General features: G+C 36.7%; 1 protein-coding gene across 2 annotated transcripts in view; it reads left to right on the plus strand.

Annotated features, from left to right (window-relative positions):
• Positions 1-4094: 4094 nt before the first annotated feature.
• srp68 (signal recognition particle 68) overlaps positions 4095-20207 on the plus strand; it is a 63274-nt gene continuing 47161 nt past the window's right edge. The window contains exons 1-5 of one of the 2 annotated variants that reach the window (XM_019119078.2): positions 4095-4255; positions 4555-4621; positions 4721-4834; positions 4930-5125; positions 5339-5421. In XM_019119078.2, the coding sequence (XP_018974623.2) occupies positions 4168-4255; positions 4555-4621; positions 4721-4834; positions 4930-5125; positions 5339-5421 (548 nt within the window). In that variant the 5' untranslated portion in view covers positions 4095-4167. Of the gene's footprint in view, positions 4256-4554; positions 4622-4720; positions 4835-4929; positions 5126-5338; positions 5422-17101; positions 17110-20207 lie in introns of those variants that run through there. The other variant, XM_042758175.1, reaches the window with a different exon arrangement.

Below are 20207 nucleotides of genomic sequence, written 5' to 3' on the forward strand. Positions count from 1 at the left end.
GGTAACACACAGAAAGAAATTTCTGAACGAATAGGCTGTTCCCAGAGTGCTGTATCAAGGCACCTCAGTAGGAAGTCTGTGGGAACGAAAAAGTGTGGCAAAAAACGAGAAGTGTGGCTGCACAACGAGAAGAGGTGACCGGACCCTGAGGAAGATTGTGGAGAAGGACCGATTCCAGACCTTGGGGGACCTGCGGAAGCAGTGGACTGAGTCCGGAGTAGAAACAAACATCCAGAGCCACCGTGCACAGGCGTGTGCAGGAAATGGGCTACAGAGAAGCAGCACTGGACTGTTGCTCAGTGGTCCAAAGTACTTTTTTCGGATGAAATCAAATTTTGCATGTCATTCAGAAATCAAGGTGCCAGAGTCTGGAGGAAGACTGAGGAGAAGGAAATGCCAAAATGACTGAAGTCCAGTGTCAAGTACCCACAGTCAGTGATGGTCTGGGGTGCCATGTCAGATGCTGGTTTTGGTTCACTGTGTTTTATCAAGGGCAGGGTCAATGCAGCTAGCTATCAGGAGATTTTGGAGCACTTCATGCTTCCATCTGCTGAAAAGCTTTATGGAGATGAAGATTTCGTTTTTCAGCACGACCTGGCACCTGCTGCTCACAGTGCCAAAACCACTGGTAAATGGTTTACTGACCATGGTATTACTGTGCTCAATTGGCCTGCCAACTCTCCTGACCTGAACCCCATAGAGAATCTGTGGGATATTGTGAAGAGGAAGTTGAGAGATGCAAGACCCAACACTCTGGATGAGCTTAAGGCCGCTATCGAAGCATCCTGGGCCTCCATAACACCTCAGCAGTGCCACAGGCTGATTGCCTCCATGCCACGCCGCATTGAAGCAGTCATTTCTGCAAAAGGATTCCCGACCAAGTATTGAGTGCATAACTGAACATAATTATTTGAAGGTTGACTTTTTTTGTATTAAAAACACTTTTCTTTTATTGGTCGGATGAAATATGCTAATTTTTTGAGATAGGAATTTTGGGTTTTCATGAGCTGTATGCCAAAATCATCAGTATTAAAACAATAAAAGACCTGAAATATTTCAGTTGGTGTGCAATGAATCTAAAATATATGAAAGTTTAATTTTTATCATTACATTATGGAAAATAATGAACTTTTTCACAATATGCTAATTTTTTGAGAAGGACCTGTATAAGAGAGCTCAGGCAATAGTCAGGAGAGAAGTAAGAAAAGCAAAAAGAAATTACTGGAGGGAATTTTGTAATAGAATTGGGGAAGAAATTGAAATAAATTAAATTTGGAATATGATAAGAAAGATGGGAGGGATTCAGAGAAATAACAATATCCCAGTTCTAGTAAACAATGGAAAAATAGCAATAAAAGACAGTGATAAAGCAGTGATGTTAGTTGAAGCATTCGTAATGGTGCACAGTAACGATAATATTTCAGGAAATATGACGAAATATAGTGAACAGAAAGTTAGGGAGAATGCTTACATATTTGTAAAAAAGAATCCATCTGGAAGTTTGTTAGATATAGAATTTACTTTATATGAGTTAAAGAGAGCACTTACGGGAGGCAAAAATACTTCTCCAGGCAAGGATGACATATGCTATGAGATGATAAAGCACCTATCTGATTTATCGTTAAGTACGATTTTAAGACTTTTTAATAAAATATGGGAGACAGGGAATTTGCCAGCAGATTGGAAGCATGGGGTCATAGTGCCAATAGCTAAACCAGGAAAAGACCATTCTCAGCCAATTAATTACAGACCAATTGCGCTTACATCAAATTTATGCAAACTTATGGAACGGATGGTGATGAACAGGTTGACTTATGTGATTGAAAGTAGAGGCATTTTTGCAGCATATCAAAGTGGTTTTAGAAAAGGTAGAAATACGATGGATTCAATCTTGTGTTTAGAAGCTGAAATTCGAAAAGCTCAAATTAATAAAGAGGTGCTTGTGGGAGTCTTTTTTTCCGATGTAGAAAAAGCTTATGATATGTTGTGGAAAGAGGGACTTTTAATAAACTTGGAAAGCTTGAGAATTGATGGAAAAATGTATAACTGGATTCTGAGTTTCTTGTTTGGAAGAACAATTCAAGTAAGAGTAGGGACAGTTTTTTCTAAGAATGGAACTCCACAGGGAAGTGTGAGCAGTCCTATTCTTTTTAATTTAATGATAAATGACATATTTCATAATGTGGATAAGGGAATAGGAAGATCATTGTATGCGGATGATGGAGCACTATGGAAAAGGGGGCGTAATGTTTCAATTGTAGAAAAGAAAATCCAAAAAGCAGTAAATGAGGTGGAGAAATGGACGAATGGTTGGGGTTTCCGATTTTCTTTGGCGAAAACAAAAGTAATATGTTTTTCGAAAAAGAAAAATAATCCAAGCCTGAATGTCAAAATGTATGGTTGTCAGCTAGAACAAATTAGTGTAGTAAGATTTTTGGGTATGTGGATGGACTCTAAATTAAATTTTAGATTTCATATTCAGAAATTGATAGAAAAATGCAAAAAAGGAATCAATGTCTTAAGGTGCTTGTCAGGAGCTGAATGGGGGGCAAGCTGTCATGCACTGAAAAGAATATATTGTGCTGTTATAAGGTCAAACATAGATTATGGCTGTATAGTTCACAGTTCTGCAAACAAAACTTTGCTAAATAAGATAGAAGTAATTCAAAATCAAGCTTTGCGGATCTGTTGTGGTGCATTTAGATCTTCTCCAGTGGCTTCGTTACAAGTTGAAATGCGAGAATTGCCTCTACAACTGCATAGGTTTCAGTTGAGGTTAAGGTACTGGTGTGGTGTCAAGGGACATCTGGAAAGCCACCCAGTTAGACTACTTCTGAAAGATTGTTGGGAATATGTATACAAAGAAATAACAAGCTTTGGCTGGGTAGTAAGGAAGGAGGTAAATAGTTTGAAGATGAAAGACCATGATATTGCTCCTTCTGTTGCTATTCCAGCAATTCCCCCTTGGTTGTTCCCTATGCCACTAATAAACTTACAAATTCACAAAGTAATAAAAAAACAGGAGATGAGCTTGCCAACTGAAATAGTGGTACAACAATATATAAGTCAAGAGTATTATTCTGTGTTACAGGTATTTACAGATGGGTCTAAGGAGCCAGAGTCTGGAAGAGCAGCAGCAGCAGTATATATTCCTACTTTTAAAATAAAAATGGCAAAAAGATTATCAGACTATGTGTCAGTTTTTACTACTGAATTGTTAGCTATCATCCTAGCGCTACAGTGGATTGAAGAAGTTCAGCCAGCAAGAACAGTGATATGTACGGATTCAATGGCTGCACTCTCAAGTCTATTAAGTGGTAAATCTGAAGCTCGGCAAGACTTAGTATTAGAAGTGTTACAAAGTTTGTATAGAATAAGACAATTAAGGATTGAGGTTACATTCATCTGGGTGCCTGCACATGTGGGTGTGGATGGAAATGAGGAAGTAGACTTGCTAGCAAAGAAAGCATTAAATCATCCACAAATAGAAATTATGATAGCATTAAGTAAAGCTGAATTCAAGAGACTGATTACATTAGAAGCAAATAAAAAATGGCAAGACATATGGAATAGTGGGTCTAAAGGAAGACACCTATTCCAGATTCAGGAGAGTGTTGGAAAGGAGAGGAAAAGATACGGAAATAGAAAAAAAAGATGTCATTCTTTCAAGACTGAGAATAGGACATACAGCATTGAATCAAGGTCTGTATAAGATAGGTAAGCATGAATCTGGAAAGTGTGAAAAATGTGGAGAGTTAGAAACAGTGAAGCATATTCTTATTGAATGTTCTGCATATGAAAGAGAGCGATTTCAATTAATTCAAGAATTAGGATGGCTGGGAGTTGATCATATTTCTTTAAATACATTGTTAGGAAATGGTTCAAGGCAATCAGCAGTGCATGAAATTTTGTTTAAATACCTGAAAAACACAGGAACACTATGTAGAATTTAGGCATTTATTTATTTTTTATTGATGTTATTTTATTTTTGTATTTTTTGGGTTGGGTCTGTCTTCCAAATCTATGCGCACTCCACACTCCAGATCAGCAGGTGGCGGTAATGCACCTTTACGCTGGTTTACCAAAACCGCCATAAAACACTAGTAGAAGAAGAAGAAGAAGACTTGTCCTCATCCGCTGGTGTATCAGACGTGTGCTTGCTAAAAAATGGCCGCGGAGCAGCAGAATGAGGTGAAAATGCCACAAATGGAGGAAAATAAAGAGAACAGCATCGACGAGAGTCTTGGCCTGGAGAGTATCCTGACTGTTAAATCGCTAATTATTAGCTAGTACTGGGAAGTAGCATTAATTTAGCAGTTAAGTGGAGAGTGGTACAAGTGATACGGGGTTTTACGGGATACGTGTCACACAAGGACTGACTAACGTTAGTTAATTGGAGTCTTCTGTATAATCAAGACTTTCAATATGGTTTTCATATATATTGGAGTGTGGATATTGTTTCATTTAAATGTGTAGTTCTTGCAGTATACACCTTTGGTAGCTGCAGTTGAATTGAAATGTCCAGGGTTTATTTGTCCTTAGCACTGACTTCAGTCCTACAGATCATTAAGGACTCTCAGCAGCAGCATGGACTCAGACATGGGGATTACCAGCGCTATAGGTAAGGCAGAGGCGAGGTTGAACAGACTTTTTTTTTTTCAGTGAAATGATGACAGAATTTTCCTGAAATTATGTTGATCCTCTCCTCTTGACATCACAGGGGTTATTGCTCCAGACGATTGCGTCGATTGAGAAAGACTCTCAGCTTTAAAATGGGCAACAGACACAAGTTTACTGGGAAGAAAGTGACTGTGGAGTTGCTTTCAGACAACAGGTATTTTTTAGCACTTAAAATATGTTCACTAAACAAGAGACATATTGTCATTGGTTTGATCCCCCACCCCCTTTCTCTTTCTCTCTCTACTCCAGACATCTGTTATTAGTGTTAATGGAAGCAGAAAGAGCATGGAGTTATGCCATGCAGCTTAAACAGGAAGCTAACACTGAGCCCCGAAAGCGTTTCCACCTGTTGGCTCGCCTGCGAAAGGCAGCCAAACATGGGGAGCAGCTAGAGAAGTTGTGTGAGAGTCCCCGTGTGGATGCCAAGACCAAACTAGAAGCTCAGGTCAGACAAATATTTGATTTTGAAAATCTCCATATGTCATTTCAGTGAGTCACTTACAGAAGTTTTTTTTTTAATCTGGAAAAAGGCCCTATGTCATATGTCCACTAACTAGAATCACCTTAGTGTACAGGCTTTTAATATATTAACAGTTTCTGAGGTCATCTTAATGCCAACTTGTTTGAGCTCTGTAAGTGTCTTTCTTGTTTTCCACAGGCATACACTGCTTATCTGAATGGCATGGTTCAGTTTGAACTACAGGAATGGAAATCCGCAATGGAGTCCTTTAACAAGTGCAAGTTAGTGCTTCATTTAATTCTAAGTATTTATTAATGATACATTTGTTGCACTCTGCAGAAATGTAAAGAAATTTGAACACCATTAGTATACTATCATTGTATGACCATGTCATACGATGTTGTAATTAACCAATTTTTCCTTTGCTTTTATTTTTCTTGAGGTATAGTCTTTCATCGTGCACAATTATTATTATTATTTTTAATCAAGTTCAGTGTTTCCTACAGGACTTTATTAAGGCTGGTCCGAATACCATTTTTTGAGCTTCAAAGCTTCGATAGTAATCAACACCAAATATTTTAAGCTTCGGAGGGAGGGAGCTGAACGTATTCTTCTTTCTAACACTGTGTCTACACCAGATGCGAGTGGCGTCAAACTCATTATAATCAGTGATGCTGTCTACACTGGATGCGGTTACACTTATGATGTATTGACACAGATTCAGTGGTCACTTTGTCATGTCCAGTGTAGTCAGACTTTAGCTGTTGTGGCACGGCACGACATCTGTCGGATCTGTTGTAGACACAGTGTTATTAAAGGCAGGAATCTCTGTGTGTCTGTCTGTTTGCATTTTTATTATGTCGGGAACCGTTCATCCAATCCACTTCACGTGTGGCGTGTGAGTTGCTGCAGACCCAATGGAGTGCAGTGTCGCATTTTGGTGCAATATGGACACGTAACATGTTCAGAATTAATAAACTTAATAAACTACAGAACAGCGTGAGACGGAAGAGGCGCGTCTCACGTGGGCAGGGCTTATATGCTCTGAGATTGGACACTGCACTAGTGATACAAAACACATAGGTCTGTTAAGAGCAATACTTTTAATATAGACAAATTATTATTAGGCTGGGCTACTGTATGTTCTTTTTATGACTGCCATATTCGCAAGTATTTTCCAAGCAAATTAAGTTCACATTTTTATCATGTGTAAAATTACTGATTACCATGGCAGATAAAAGCAGCTGTTTTTTTTACACCAACAATATACTATAGGCGTACTACTCACAGAACTCAGGTGATTTTTCAAACTTGACATGCTGTTGTGGTAGGCCAGTTTCAAATCTCATAGTTGGCACACTGCCTTTGTCGTGTCCTCACTCAATTTAAAGTGCTCCCACACAGCTGAGGTCTTCTGCATTTTTGTCTTTTCTTCCAGATGAACTAAATCATGATGTTCATTCATGGACGATTCATATTCAAGCGTGAAAGAACCATTTTGCGAGGGATGCCAGGTGTAAAAAAAAAAGAATATTCGAATCTCAAAATAGAAAATCGAATGCCAACCCACCGAACGAATATTCAAATAAGTGGATATTGAATATTCTGGTCCAGCTAGGGCTGGGCGATATATCGCATTCGATTGTCACGCGCATTTTGTCAGTAAAGCCGGTTCCCTGATTAGCGCTAAATCTCCATCACCTCAAATCAAAAGCAACGCAATATAACATACATAACCGCACATCAATCACAATCAACGCAATATCGCGTTCATTATCGCACATGAATCGCCTTCGATAATGAATGCGATATTGCGTATCTTGTCAGTGATCTACGGCTCTGTCTATTAAATGCCGCTCCATTTGAAAGCAGGTGATGGAGATTTAGCGCTAATCAGGAAACCGGCTTTACTGACGAAATGCGCATGACAATTGCCCTAGACTTTATAAGATTATGGTAGGTGGAACTCGGACCCTGTTTGGTGGTCCTTTGGCATACTGTCTCAGGAAAACCATGTATTAAATACATTAATCTGGTGCATGTTAACAGTACAGTTAAGACCCCTTTTCAGTGATCAGATTGAACAAAGTAATAAAAAAAAGATATGCCCCAACTTGTATCTGGACTTTAAAGTAGACTTTTTTTTTTTACATGTATCTTTCAAGTGCCCCATTGTCAAATGGAACATTTAACATAATAGATGTAAAAAAATTAAATAAATGCTAGGAACAGGGGTCCATACGCCACACTTAAATGGTAACATTTTGTGACCTTTTATGTTGCATGTGCGACTACATTTTGGCTGTTATGGTACTACTGCCAGTTTTCCTAATTGTTAAACATTTCTGTTGTATATCAGAAATGTTACACGGCAAACTTAAAACAAAACAGCGCTACTTGTTTGAACTGCACCACACAGACTATTTTTCAGGTACGTTGACTTTATCCTATGGTAGTGAGGTGTCATGCAAAGTTTTACCCATGGTTATGATCTATAAATGGATAAGGGTGTAATGGTACATGTATTCGTGGAACTTAGTTGGAAACTTCCAGTTTTATATATCAGGGCTCCAGACAAAAAAAAATAAAAAATAGAGTAAGGAGCCATTTTATTTTATTTTTTTTAGGTGCAACAGAAAAAACTTTTTATTTTATTTTTATTATTTGTTTATTTTAGATTTTAACATTTCAGTCATACTGTCATATGTTTGTCTCATCTTTTCTTGACTATATCAGTATTTTAATCCATCTTGTAGATGACCTGGTAACTAAGGTTCACTTAAAGTGAGAACTAAATGACTTTTCCAACTTGAAATATACAGTCATAAAGAATTGTTCATTACACAGAATCTGTACCAATATTGTGGACCATAAGCATCACTTGGCCACTAAGTGTAGTTTGGGCTTCTCCTCAATGCATCCTGTAAATGTTGTCATACACTCTTAAAAATAAAGGTGCTTCATGATGCCATAGAATAACTTTGTCTAAATGGTTTCGTAAAGAACCTTTAACATCTTCAGATTATAAAAAGTTGAGAAAGTGATGGTTCTTTAAAGAACCTTTGACTGAATGGTTCTTTGTGGAACCAAAACTTGTTCTGTGAAGAACCTTTTAATCACCTTTATTTATAAAGGGTTAGTTCACCCAAATATGAAAATTCTGTCAGTAAGACCTTCATTCATCTTTGGAACACAAATTAAGATTTTTTTCGATGGAATCTGGAGCTGTCTGACCCCGCTTAGACAGCAACACGACTGAAATGTTCCCAAGTCCAGAAACGTAGCAAGGAGATCTGTGAATTAATCCATGTGACATCAGTGGTTCATCCGCAATTATACAAAGCTATGAGAATAATTTTTGTAAGCAAAAGAAAAAAAAATAATGACTTTATTCAACAATTTGTCTCCCCGCATCACCCTGGTGCCATTTGGAGAATATGTCAGCTGCGTCACGCCGATACGCTGTTTCCGTTCAGATCAAATCACAACAACGTAGGAAACAGTTCTGGCCTGATGGACCTGAGATATTCTGTAAAATGGCACCAGGATCTTAAGAAGAAGCCAGTTTGTTCAAGTTGTGCATGATATAGACACTGTTTTCCTGCACTTTCACTTCGCATGTCTTTGTCATTCTGATCTCTCTCACGATGCATAACTGAGCTGCGTTTATCAGGTGTGTGTCAGTGCTGCTGTGCGGCAGAGATGAGGAATGTTTGAAACTCTTTTTTCCACTTATACTTTGACACGCATCGTCTCAGTTTAATACTTGAGAATAACAGATGTTGTCGCAAAACAGTCAGGAAAAAGGCATTTCATGCTAATTTTTAAGTTATAACATGTAAATATATATAGTCGCCAGTGGCGACCTCAGCAAAAACTTCACTCGCAAATTAAGATTTTTGGTTGCAAATGCGACCGTTTTAGTCACAGTTTGGAGCCCTGTATATTGTTACTTTTGATAAGAAACAAAGCCTTATCTTTCAAATTTTGTCATTTTTTTTCAGGAAATTCAAATAATAAATGTCGTTTTGAAGCTCTCTGATGTGGCCTGACCGATCGCATATAAACGCCTCAGTACAAGCGGCAGCATGGAGCGCGAGTGAAAGCGATCATCTCTTCCTCTGTACTACTAATTTTAACGCGAAATAAACATGAATGAATGGCTCTGTTGTTAAAGAGCAGGTCATATGGGTTTTCAAAAAAAATTTTTTTGCAGTTTGTAATGTAGCTATCATTCAGTGTAAACAGTCTGTTTATCAAATGTTTATGCATGATAAATAATAGTGCTGCCCTCGACTAGTAGTCGTTCATTTGAAGCATTAGTCGACTAATCACGTTTATTAATAAACCATTTAAATCATTATAATGAACCTTTAATTGCCTACATAGCCTAATAAGCGCTCCAGCATGAAGCTTGCCACAGCACACCGGCAGAAGTAATGATTATGACTGTGTCAGGGAAAAACAGCATTAACATATTAATAGTTCACTAATAAACAAGTGTTTTCTTTGTTTCAGTTTAAGAGATGAACTTGGCGAAACTGACTTGTCATCTCTGAAGTAGTGATGCACCTGTATGCATGTTTCATATGGATTACATAATCTGAGAATATTTGTTTTCCATTTGAATTGGTTCATTTGAAAGTAGACATTTTACTCTCTGTAGATATATTTTAATGTTTGTAAGGCAACGATATATATACGGAATTATGCGCTCAAGTTTACAGACCAAGACTGCAGCAAGCACATCCTGTTTGCTTTCATTATTTTACAAAAGCGCGTTTTGTTATTGTGAGTGCACACAAATAAACGTAGAGTCTTTACAGATTTGAAAGATGTATTACTCTTGTATGTATGAACAAAAATGAGGTCGCTACCTGATTGCCTAATCCCAACCCCAGACCCACCCCTCATCCTAACCCCTCCCCCACACCTACTTCTAAAGTTACCAATACTAGGGGGTGCCTAATCTGGCAGGGTGCAAATTTCGGCACTGTCATGCTGTGAGCGCGCTACTGTTCAGCTTCCACATTCTGCTCAGACGCTTCAATAGCACACGTTTTTCTAGATTAACATTAGATTGAGCGGCCATGTAAAGTAATACGAACACTCTGACCTGCCCACAAACACTTCTGCTAGTTATAGTGTTTACAGTTTGAGAAGACCTGTGTTTTCATCCTCACTGGGCATTCTAACACAGTTCCCACACGAGCACTTCAAGAAAATAGTAATAATAATGAATGCAATAAAACTGCTGTCACATCACGTAAAGTACCACATACAAAGTTTAAATTTACCACTGAGAAATGTCCTGATCAAGTCGTGCTTGCGATGGATGTATTTCCGGTTGAGCGACTGCATCGGTATCATTCTCGGACCCGGCCTCGAATTGATAAGGTAATATCGATGCCATTTTTGTAATCTTATTGCATCTTTGTTTATAAGTGACCCTCCAGAGCAAAAAAAGAATTATGGTAATGGGCATTTCGTTTCCGACACACATTATGGAAAGACCAATCACAACAGACTTGGCCAACTGACCAATCAGAGCAGTGTAGGCTTATGAAAGGGGGGAGTTTACAGACCTTAAGCTCAGAACTGCTTCAAACTAATTGTTTTGAAATTATTATAAAATGATTCTAATATTAAATTTATATTCTAAAAAAATTACAATGTTTTCTGACCTTAGATGCATTTAAACCTGTTGTAGGGGATTTCTACACAATATGAGAACACTTTAAAATACCATATGACCTGCTCTTTAACTGTAACCTTATAGTAGACCTAATGTAAAAGAGCTCACTGTAGTTTGAGCATAAGCCGATGTAGATTTTTATCCCTAAGAAAATTTGAATTATAACACTGTTTAATAAAAAAAAAAAAAAGTTTAGTTTTTTCCCCTGCTATACCGAAACTATACCGAACTGTAACATCAAAACCAAGGTATGTACCGAACCGTCATGTTTGTGTACCATTACACCCCTACAAATGGGTGATGCTATAGAGTAATGGTTAATTTTAATAAGAGTATTATAAAAGGTGCATCTGCAACTGTCTCTGAAAGTTGTTTGATTCGATAAGTCAAGCCCAGGGGTTTTAAAACCTGTCTTGGAGGCCCCTAGTACTGCATGCTTATGAGACACATCTCATAATTCAGGTCTTCTCTGCTAAGGCAGTATCTACTAATGAGCTGATGAGTTGAATCAGGTGTGTTAGATTACGGATACATGTGCAGGGCTGGGGGCCTCCAGGACAGGTCTGAAAACCCCTGGTCTTCAGCTACAAAAAAAAAAAAAAAAAAAAGGTGGCCGGGCAAACTAACTTGTACAATATCAAAGTAGTGCATCAAAATGCAGTGTCATCAGTTTTCACGCAGAATTTATATGTGGTAGGGAGCAGGTGTGCATTTCTTTTGTACCAACTAACATTTTGAAAATGTCATGAATTTGAAAGTTTACGTCAGAATGACTTTACACAAATGATTTACACAAAAATTGTTTAATGATTATGAGACTAATTATATGTATACAATAAGACAGTATATTTAAGATGTATTATACTTGAAGAAAAATCCATCCTTGTGTCCTTTTTTAGCACCTAACAGTTTTGCTAAATAATTGTTCTAAAACCATGCATTCAGCTGTCTAATAATGATCGTTTTATGTCCAGCTTAGGCGTGGGTCTTCCTTGTTTTATTTTTAGCTGCTGCTCTAAAGGGAACTTTGTAAATTTGTTGGTGATCAAATATTCAGTATCTTTTCCCTTCATATGTACTACATTATCGGAGTCGTTCACGCATATTACAACGCAATTGACGTCTCCATGGTGATTATTTGATAAACCAAGGGAGGCTAGCCTACTCTGTGGATTTTTTGTTTTGTTTTGTATTTAAACCCTTGAAAAATAGAACCGCTCTGCTGATGAAGTGAAATACTTGATGGTGATTTATCAATGGACGCCAAAGTCTCTGGCTATAAATTGTGCTTCCCCCTCCCCTTCTCTGTCCACAGAGATGTTCATAGTGGAACAGCAGCAGTAAAACACAGGGGATTCCGACTTCAGTAATATTTTATGGTTTGCAATGGTGAAATTGCAGTAAATAAATGCACATTCTGGAGACATGAAATTACTAATTTGAGATTGTATTAACATTTAAATTGTGAGCTACATCTTACATTTTTGTCAACCTCAAAATTTTGAGCTGGCTGTGCCTCCCGTGCCTCCCCTGAAGAACTGCCACTGGCAGTTAAGAACAAAAAGACAGACAATGAAAGCATGTAAACATTAAAAATGTCCCATTATTATGGCAGCAACAGGTGTGCAATACAATTTGATTATATACATTTATATACATTAAAACTTTAAACAAAACAGCTGTTTACTTTATGTAAATGTTACCTTATATTAACTTATTTCTGCTAATTTCCACATTTCACAACATCCTTTATTTTAAGAGATAAAATGCAAGACAAAACCATTTCAATTATAGCACATCTAGGGCATTTAAATAATAAAAATATTTTTTTCTATTATTAAATTAAATATGAATTTATTCTTATTATTCCAAGCATGTGACATTTTTTATTTATAGCAGACAATCATGCAACATTTTTTGTTATAAGCTAGCAGTTTTGTGCATTTGTATTTATACTAAATAAATTAGTTTATATTGTAACTTAAAGCCATTCTAGAAACCATACTATTACTTTCTACCATGGTTTCTTTTAAATTAAAAAAGGAACATAAATACTGACCCTAAACTTTTAAACAATAGTGCTACAATTTTGAATAAATCCTGTACTCTGTAACTCTTTATTCATCAAAGAAGCCTGAAAAGTTTAACAGGTTCCAAAAAATATTGTCTCCAACCTTGATAATAAATCAGCATATTAGAATTAGGGGTGGACCTATTCCATTTTTTAGAACTGATCCGATACCAAAAATTAAGAGTATCAGCCAATACCGATCTGATACCAGCACAGGTGTTTTTTTTTTTTTTTTTTTTTTTTTTAAATCAGTGAAGAGTTTCTATACCTCAGTGTGTGTTGAACTGATCATCACACTTTTGTGTGTTAAACAGTCTACTAAATATAGACAACTTTATTTTAAAGGAAAATAACAAATGAAAAAATATATAATCATAATATGATAAAAATACTATTATAAACTTGGTTAGTGGATAATTCAGCCGCAAAAGTTATACTGTAAAAATCATAAGTGCACAGTCATTTTACAAAATCTAAACATTTAGTGAAACATTTAGATGGGAACAAATAAAAGTGAATAAGTGTAGGACTAAATCTGGTAAAATGTTACACATTGCTCTTTGTATTGTCAAATACATTCATGAAAAAAAAAAGTAAAGATATAGTATAAAATTAAAAGACATTTCTTTTAAATGTACTGTATAGTACAGTAATGAGGCAGCAACATGAGAGATAGGACAGAACAATAAAGGTCATCGCACAGCGCGTCACAAAAAAATTCAAAGCACAAAGGAAAGAGATATTGATGCGTACACTGAAAAAATTAATATGCTAGATTTACTTAAAGGGGTCATATGATGCGATTTAAATTTTTCCTTTTTTCTTTGGAGTGTTACAAGCTCTAGTTGCATAAAGAAGATCTGTAAAGATGCAAAGACTAAAGTCTCTTATCCAAAGAGAGATTCTTTATAAAAGTTAAGAATCAACCACGCCTACCTAAAATGGCTAATTCTAACATGCCCCCACATGTCTACGTCACGATGTGGGAAGATTTGCATAACGCCGCCCAAATGTTCAGGCAAAGAAAGAAGGCATGACTTTTATTCTCGCTGCCATGTTGTGAAGTCGTTGTGCAAGCGAAACTACTTTGTTTGGCCTTCCAAAAGAGGACACAACTAGAAATCAGTGGTTAAGTTGTATTTACAACACTGTTCCAGAGCAGTTCAACCCAAATATTCAGATGTGTGCCGTGCATTTTATGGAGGATGAGGACTATTTCCTGAACATGCAGACTAGCCTACAATGCGTCTGTGGTTCAAAGGCTGTTTCTATAAAGTTAGGCATTTCAACTTTGCAAGGAAAGTGTGGTGCTTCTGACTCTCAGCCTGTAAGTACATTTTTTATATTTAAATAATTTGCCACTGATGATTCAAACGCGAGTTTTGAGCAGTGTAGAGTAGTGGTTGCTTCCAATCATAAATGCAGACATGGTTTGATGTTTACGCAGCGCGATATGCAACACAATGCATAAAAAGACAGTATAAGTCATTATAATCAGTAATTATGTCCCCACTGGATGCAACAAATGCCTTGTTTGTAATGGGTTTTATTGGATTTGTCTTGTCTAGTGATGTCTGGATCGTGAACGAAGATCTATTGATCCGGTCAAACCATAAAATGTGTGTTTTCTCCCCTGGAATACTGGTGGACGCCGCTCGAAACGCGATTTGACTAGTTTTGAGTAGCAACTGGGCAGGTTTTGTTGTGAAAAACTGGCAACCCTGGCATGCTACATGCGGAAATGTTAGAAATCGTATAATATGAATGTACTTCAAAACGGCACATTGAAATTGCTCAAGCAGTAACAGTGTTACAGTGCATTTCATTACTGAAAACTTCGACCTTAAAATAATATAATAAGGTAATATATATTCTTATTTATATAAAGTCTTCTAATGCAGTTGTTCTCAAGGTGTGGGGCACACGGGCCATCAACAGAAATAGAAAAGAAATAAAATAGTACATAGTAGAGCTGAAACAACTAATCGATTTAATCGATTAAAATCGATTATTAAAATAGTTGTCAACTAATTTAGTAATCGATTCGTTGCTAAATAATTTTTATTTGCCGTAAGCGGCTCATTTCGTGCATATTTTAAATCTGCGGTGACCAAAGTGTGGCAGTAATGAGCCACCGTAGGTTTTAACTCAGCCAGTACAGCAGGAGAAGCAGCGAATAGCCAATAGCTGGCCTCGTTTTATGTCACGTGCTTCCCGCACAGCGTCTCTGCCTGCAGCATTCAGCGTGATGGGTGAGGCAGGCGGCAGTGGAGTAAGCTCGAGAAAGAAAAAGAAAAAAGCGGAAGATAAAACTAATCGAACGAAGTCATCCAAAGTGTGGGAGCACTTTACTTTGAGCCTTCAAAAAAGAAGAGTAACCTGTAAACTGCGGCTGTTTTCTGCGGCAGGAAACATATCCTCTAAAAAGAGAGCAAGCCTAACTGTTAAACCCTGAACATTTGGACATGTTGACCTTTTTGCACTGCAATGCAAAGTTTTTCTCAAATAATGAGTGAATAGTGTTCTGCCTCATTTCCCACAGGTAGTCGAATTCCTGTCAGTTCAGGCATAAGCTGTTTTGTTAACATTTTATCGTTTTATTACATTTTTGAATTTTGCACTGTTATAAGGACCACTACATATTTAAATCCGATGACAACCACAGTGTGCAAAGACTTTTATTTAACAATAAACATCAAAACAATTTTGTTTGCAAATGTTTAGTCGTAAAAAAAAGCTGATAACATTGCTTTTTAACAATTAACATTTAAAGCTTTGTCGTTTACCAGTTCATAATTCAGTCTTGCAGTCTAATTATGACTGAATGAGAGTGGTAAATGTTTAAATGTATTTGAAATGCACTTTTTTCTAAGCATTCACTGCTCTTTTTCACACAGCAGGTTTTTTGTGTGTGTCCAATTTTTTTTCTGGACAACCTTCTGATGGATTTTACTTTAAATTTTACTTTAAAATGTGAGTTCCATTCAGGTTTCATGCCACTGGCACTTTATTCGAAGGATTGTTTACAATTTCACAGCATAAGCTATAAAGCGGTTTCCCATGTATAAGCTGTGCAATTTTATTCTGTTTTATTCTTATTCTTCGTGAAAATATGTTCTGAAAGATTCCTTAATAAGCTTTGTTCGGGATGTTAAACTACTTTAGGAGCCCTAAGGACTGCCATGGTGAAAACATTATTTGAAACCTCCTTGTGAAATTTGCTAGAGTATGTATGGGTCAGTGTTTTGATTGCAGAAGAGTTCGACAAAGGATAACCAACACATAATAAAACACAACTCCGGATATGTTTTTTGATGAGGATATGACAATGCAAAATGGTTAAAATCTCTAAAAAGTCTATGTTGAATGATAAAGACCCTTTGTTAATAATTTACATGGGGAAAAAATGGGCAAAACTAAAATATAAGTACATAAACCGATTCATCGATTAATCGTAAAAATAATCGACCGATTAATCGATTAGCAAAATAATCGTTAGTTGCAGCCCTAGTACATAGTCAAAGGATATAACGTAGAATGGGAGATGGATTGGTTTGTGAAAGGGAAGAGAAAAGCCATAGATATCGCACAGACCCAGGCAGATGCTGGTCATTCAAACGCTAAATGCAGAAAATATGATGAGGCATATCTTGCTCTCGGCTTCACTCACTGTGTCTATACCGCACGCTACAGTTGTTGCATTGTGCCACAGCAGCTCTACTGTACACTGGATGTGACAAAGTGACCTTAGCAAATCATTTAACATTGTGTCGGTACATCATAAATAGAACAAGGCATCAAATTAATGTTGGGTTTTGTCGTGCCGCATCCAGTGTAGACAGCGTTTACAATCTACTGATTGGTATTACTGTATTTTGCCGTGGCTCGCGTCCGGTGTAGACACAGTGTTTAATGTCGTTGGTGAGGAGGAAAGCCTGTTTGTGTCCTATGCTTTAGCGGAGAGCATGAAACCCACAATAAATAAAGAAATAAATAACAGAGAGAATAATAACCGTTATTCTCTCTATGCTATTTTTCAGTGTTTCAAAGTGAAAAATTCATGCAGGTGTTTTTTCCCTGTAGGTTTTTTACATTTAAAAAAAGCATAAATTTTTTGTAATGTTTAGTGAAATTATTTGGCGCGACCAAAAAAAAATTGAGAACCACTGGTCTAAAGTTAACAGACAGGGTTTAAAAAGTGCAGTCCACATGTTTACATATGTTTATTACAGTGACTTTGAATTACCTAAAGTAGTGTGGTAAAGCAACTGATTTGTTTTTATATTTCTGCAATCTACTTTAGTTTTTTGTGATTTGTAATGTGCTTTATGTTGTCATAATTATTACATGCTTACAAGGTTGGAAGTTCAACAAATCAGTCAATATACTACAGTGATTGTAGTTGTTTAATAAAAATGTCATTCATATCATTTCACGCATCACCTAATTTCATCGTTACATAGGTCTGACCTTCAGAAAATAACATTTGTTTAATCTGTCTAATATTGTGTTGGTCATACTATACAATGATTTTTAGCTCGTCTTTGTTGAATAATACAGAACATAAAGAGCTTTAAAAAATAATCGCATATTAAATTGCAATCGCAATATTGGTAAAAAAAAAAATAATACAAAAATTTGCAATTCGATTATTTTCCAAAATCGTTCAGCCCTAATCCTGAGTTATTCAGTTACTCCTAACAGTACATTGACTGAACTGCTAAAAGAGAACCGATGATGGAATGTGCACGAGCAGGTGGACTGAGTCTCGTGCTGCTGGGAGACTGCATCAAACATTATGTTAAGGGGAGTAACATTTCCGTCACACGCTTGAGGTATTCGGCCAATCACAACGCACTGGATAGTTGGCCAATCAAAGCACAGCTTGCTTTTTTTTAATTTTTTTTTTTTTTACTATGAACTTTGTAAAAATCGACGCGTTTCAGAAAGACGGGGCATAGAGGAGAAACAATAATGTACATGTATGGAAAATATTTATTTTGAACCTTAACCTCCATAAACATTGCATTACACCAAATACAAAAAATAATGTTCTTTTTAGCAACGTCATATGACCCCTTTAAAAATATAGTGCATAATTTTTGCATCCTTCTTCTTGAGTAAATTTCGCATGGAACTTTAAGCAGTTACCTAAAAATCTTTAGTTGGCAATGATTAAATATTTGAGTCCCAATGAACGGTTTTGCTCATTTATTAGCCGGTGTAACATAATATTTTAAGTAGTTTATACTCATATATTCAAGTTATTTCTACAGTAAAAGTCTTTACCCCATTATAAATTTTAAGCTCATTTAAATTGATCATTTTAAGTTTTTGTATTTTAAAATACCTAGGTACTGCTCAATTACTTAAAGAGCAGGTCAGATGGTATTTTAAAGTGTCCCAATATTGTATTGGAGTCCCCTACATCAGGTTTAAATGCATCTAAGGTCAGAAAAACATTGTAATTTTCTCAGAATATACATTTAATATTAGAGTCATTTGCCAATGATTAGGAAATGATTCGTTTCAAGCAAGTTCGGAGCACTCAAGCCTACTCTGATTGGTCAGCTGGCCAAACCTGTTCTAATTGGCACAGAGATGAGTCCTTGAGCCAGTTAGCCAGCGCTACCATTGAGAAAGCACCTTTACATAAAACAATAATATAATCAATCCATTCTTATAATGACATAAAATACAAAAACACTTATGCAAGCGAATCGTGCCCACAGCTAAAGTTTGGCTGCTAAACTGTGAACACTAGGTGGATACGTTAGCCGAGTGCTAACGTGACTAACTGATGAACCAATACAGTTCGTACACCAAAATATGTCTACTGTAATGTTTGAAGAACGACAGACAAAAGACGCTTGGTCTTAACTTTTAATCAGAACGCAGAACAGTTGTATCACAGGAGCACCAGCCGAAATCACTCATCTCTCCTTCATTAACCCTGTAACTGCCAGTGCAGCACAATAAACAGCAGTTTCACAATTATTATAAAGTCTGTGTGCTACACTACATTCTTTATTATTAAACAAAGTAATTAGAACAACGCCAGTCTACAATAATCGACATATTCTTAGGTTCACTGCGAATTTTTAGAACTACTTCAGTAAGACAGTAATATCATGCTTTACCTGGAAACCTAAAGCTGCACTAGGTATACATCACATATTGGAACAAAAAAATTATATTTTGAGCACTCAATTGAAAATGTACACCTAACGTATCAATCGTACTACTTACAGGTCGTGGTTCAGAGAGCTTGTTAGTCCAAATTAAGAAGATTAGAAGCCAACAAATATAAGCCCAGATTAGAGAAGCAGTTCTTGATAAAATGACAAGCACACAACAAAAGGCTCGAATTGTATTTCTGTGGTATCCTTGAACACCGTGTCTTCTCAACATGATGTAAACGCACTAATAGCAAAAGTGTTTGTGGGCTGGTCAGACTCTGTTCGTATTTCGCGGGCAGGCAGGGATTATGCAAATGTGTACCCAGTGACGTACAGGCAAACAGGCAAAAGAGTCGAAATCATAACGACTCGTTACGGCGATTCAGAACCGACTCTCTCTTTTGAGAGACAATATCTTTATTTATCATGCACTTTTTTGATTAACAACTTTGCAGATTGTTTTCATTTAAGGATAGCTACGTTATAAACTGCAAAAGAGAGATTTTTCAAAAACCCATCTGACCTGCTCTTTAAAATTAATTATACATTACAATAAGTGGAAGACACAACAGACAACTGGTGAATATTAAATGACTTCTTTATTTTCTTTTCTTTTTTTTTTTTTTTTTTTTTTTACAAATGCAACTTAAAGGGGTCAAGGGGATGCAATTAAATTTTTTCCTTTCTATTTGGAGTGTTACAAGCTCTTGGTGCATAAAGAAGATCTGTAAAGTTGCAAAGACTAACGTCTCAAATCCAAAGAGATATTCTTTATAAAAGTTAAGACTTGTCCACACCCTCCTAAAATGCTCGTTTAAACATGCCCCCACATGTCTATGTCACTGTGTGGTAAGATTTGCATAACGTGGCATCTGTCAAAAACAGACTAAGCACCTATCTCTAGCAAAGTGGCGGAGAAAGCCGCTTCTGAAATGTGCCATGCCACAGCTTGTGTAACAGAAGCATTTACTAGAGTGGCCACGTTGCAACACTGGGCAATCCTGACAGAATCTCAACACCTTTCAAGAAAGAAATTGCCATCTGGAGAGCCCCCTTGTAGGGTCGTCTTGGGCTATATCCCGATCAGTGTCCTATAACACAAAACAATAAAATGCACATTGT

The sequence above is a fragment of the Cyprinus carpio genome, chromosome A6 (genome assembly GCF_018340385.1).
Source record: "Cyprinus carpio isolate SPL01 chromosome A6, ASM1834038v1, whole genome shotgun sequence".
Classification (NCBI taxonomy): domain Eukaryota; kingdom Metazoa; phylum Chordata; class Actinopteri; order Cypriniformes; family Cyprinidae; genus Cyprinus; species Cyprinus carpio.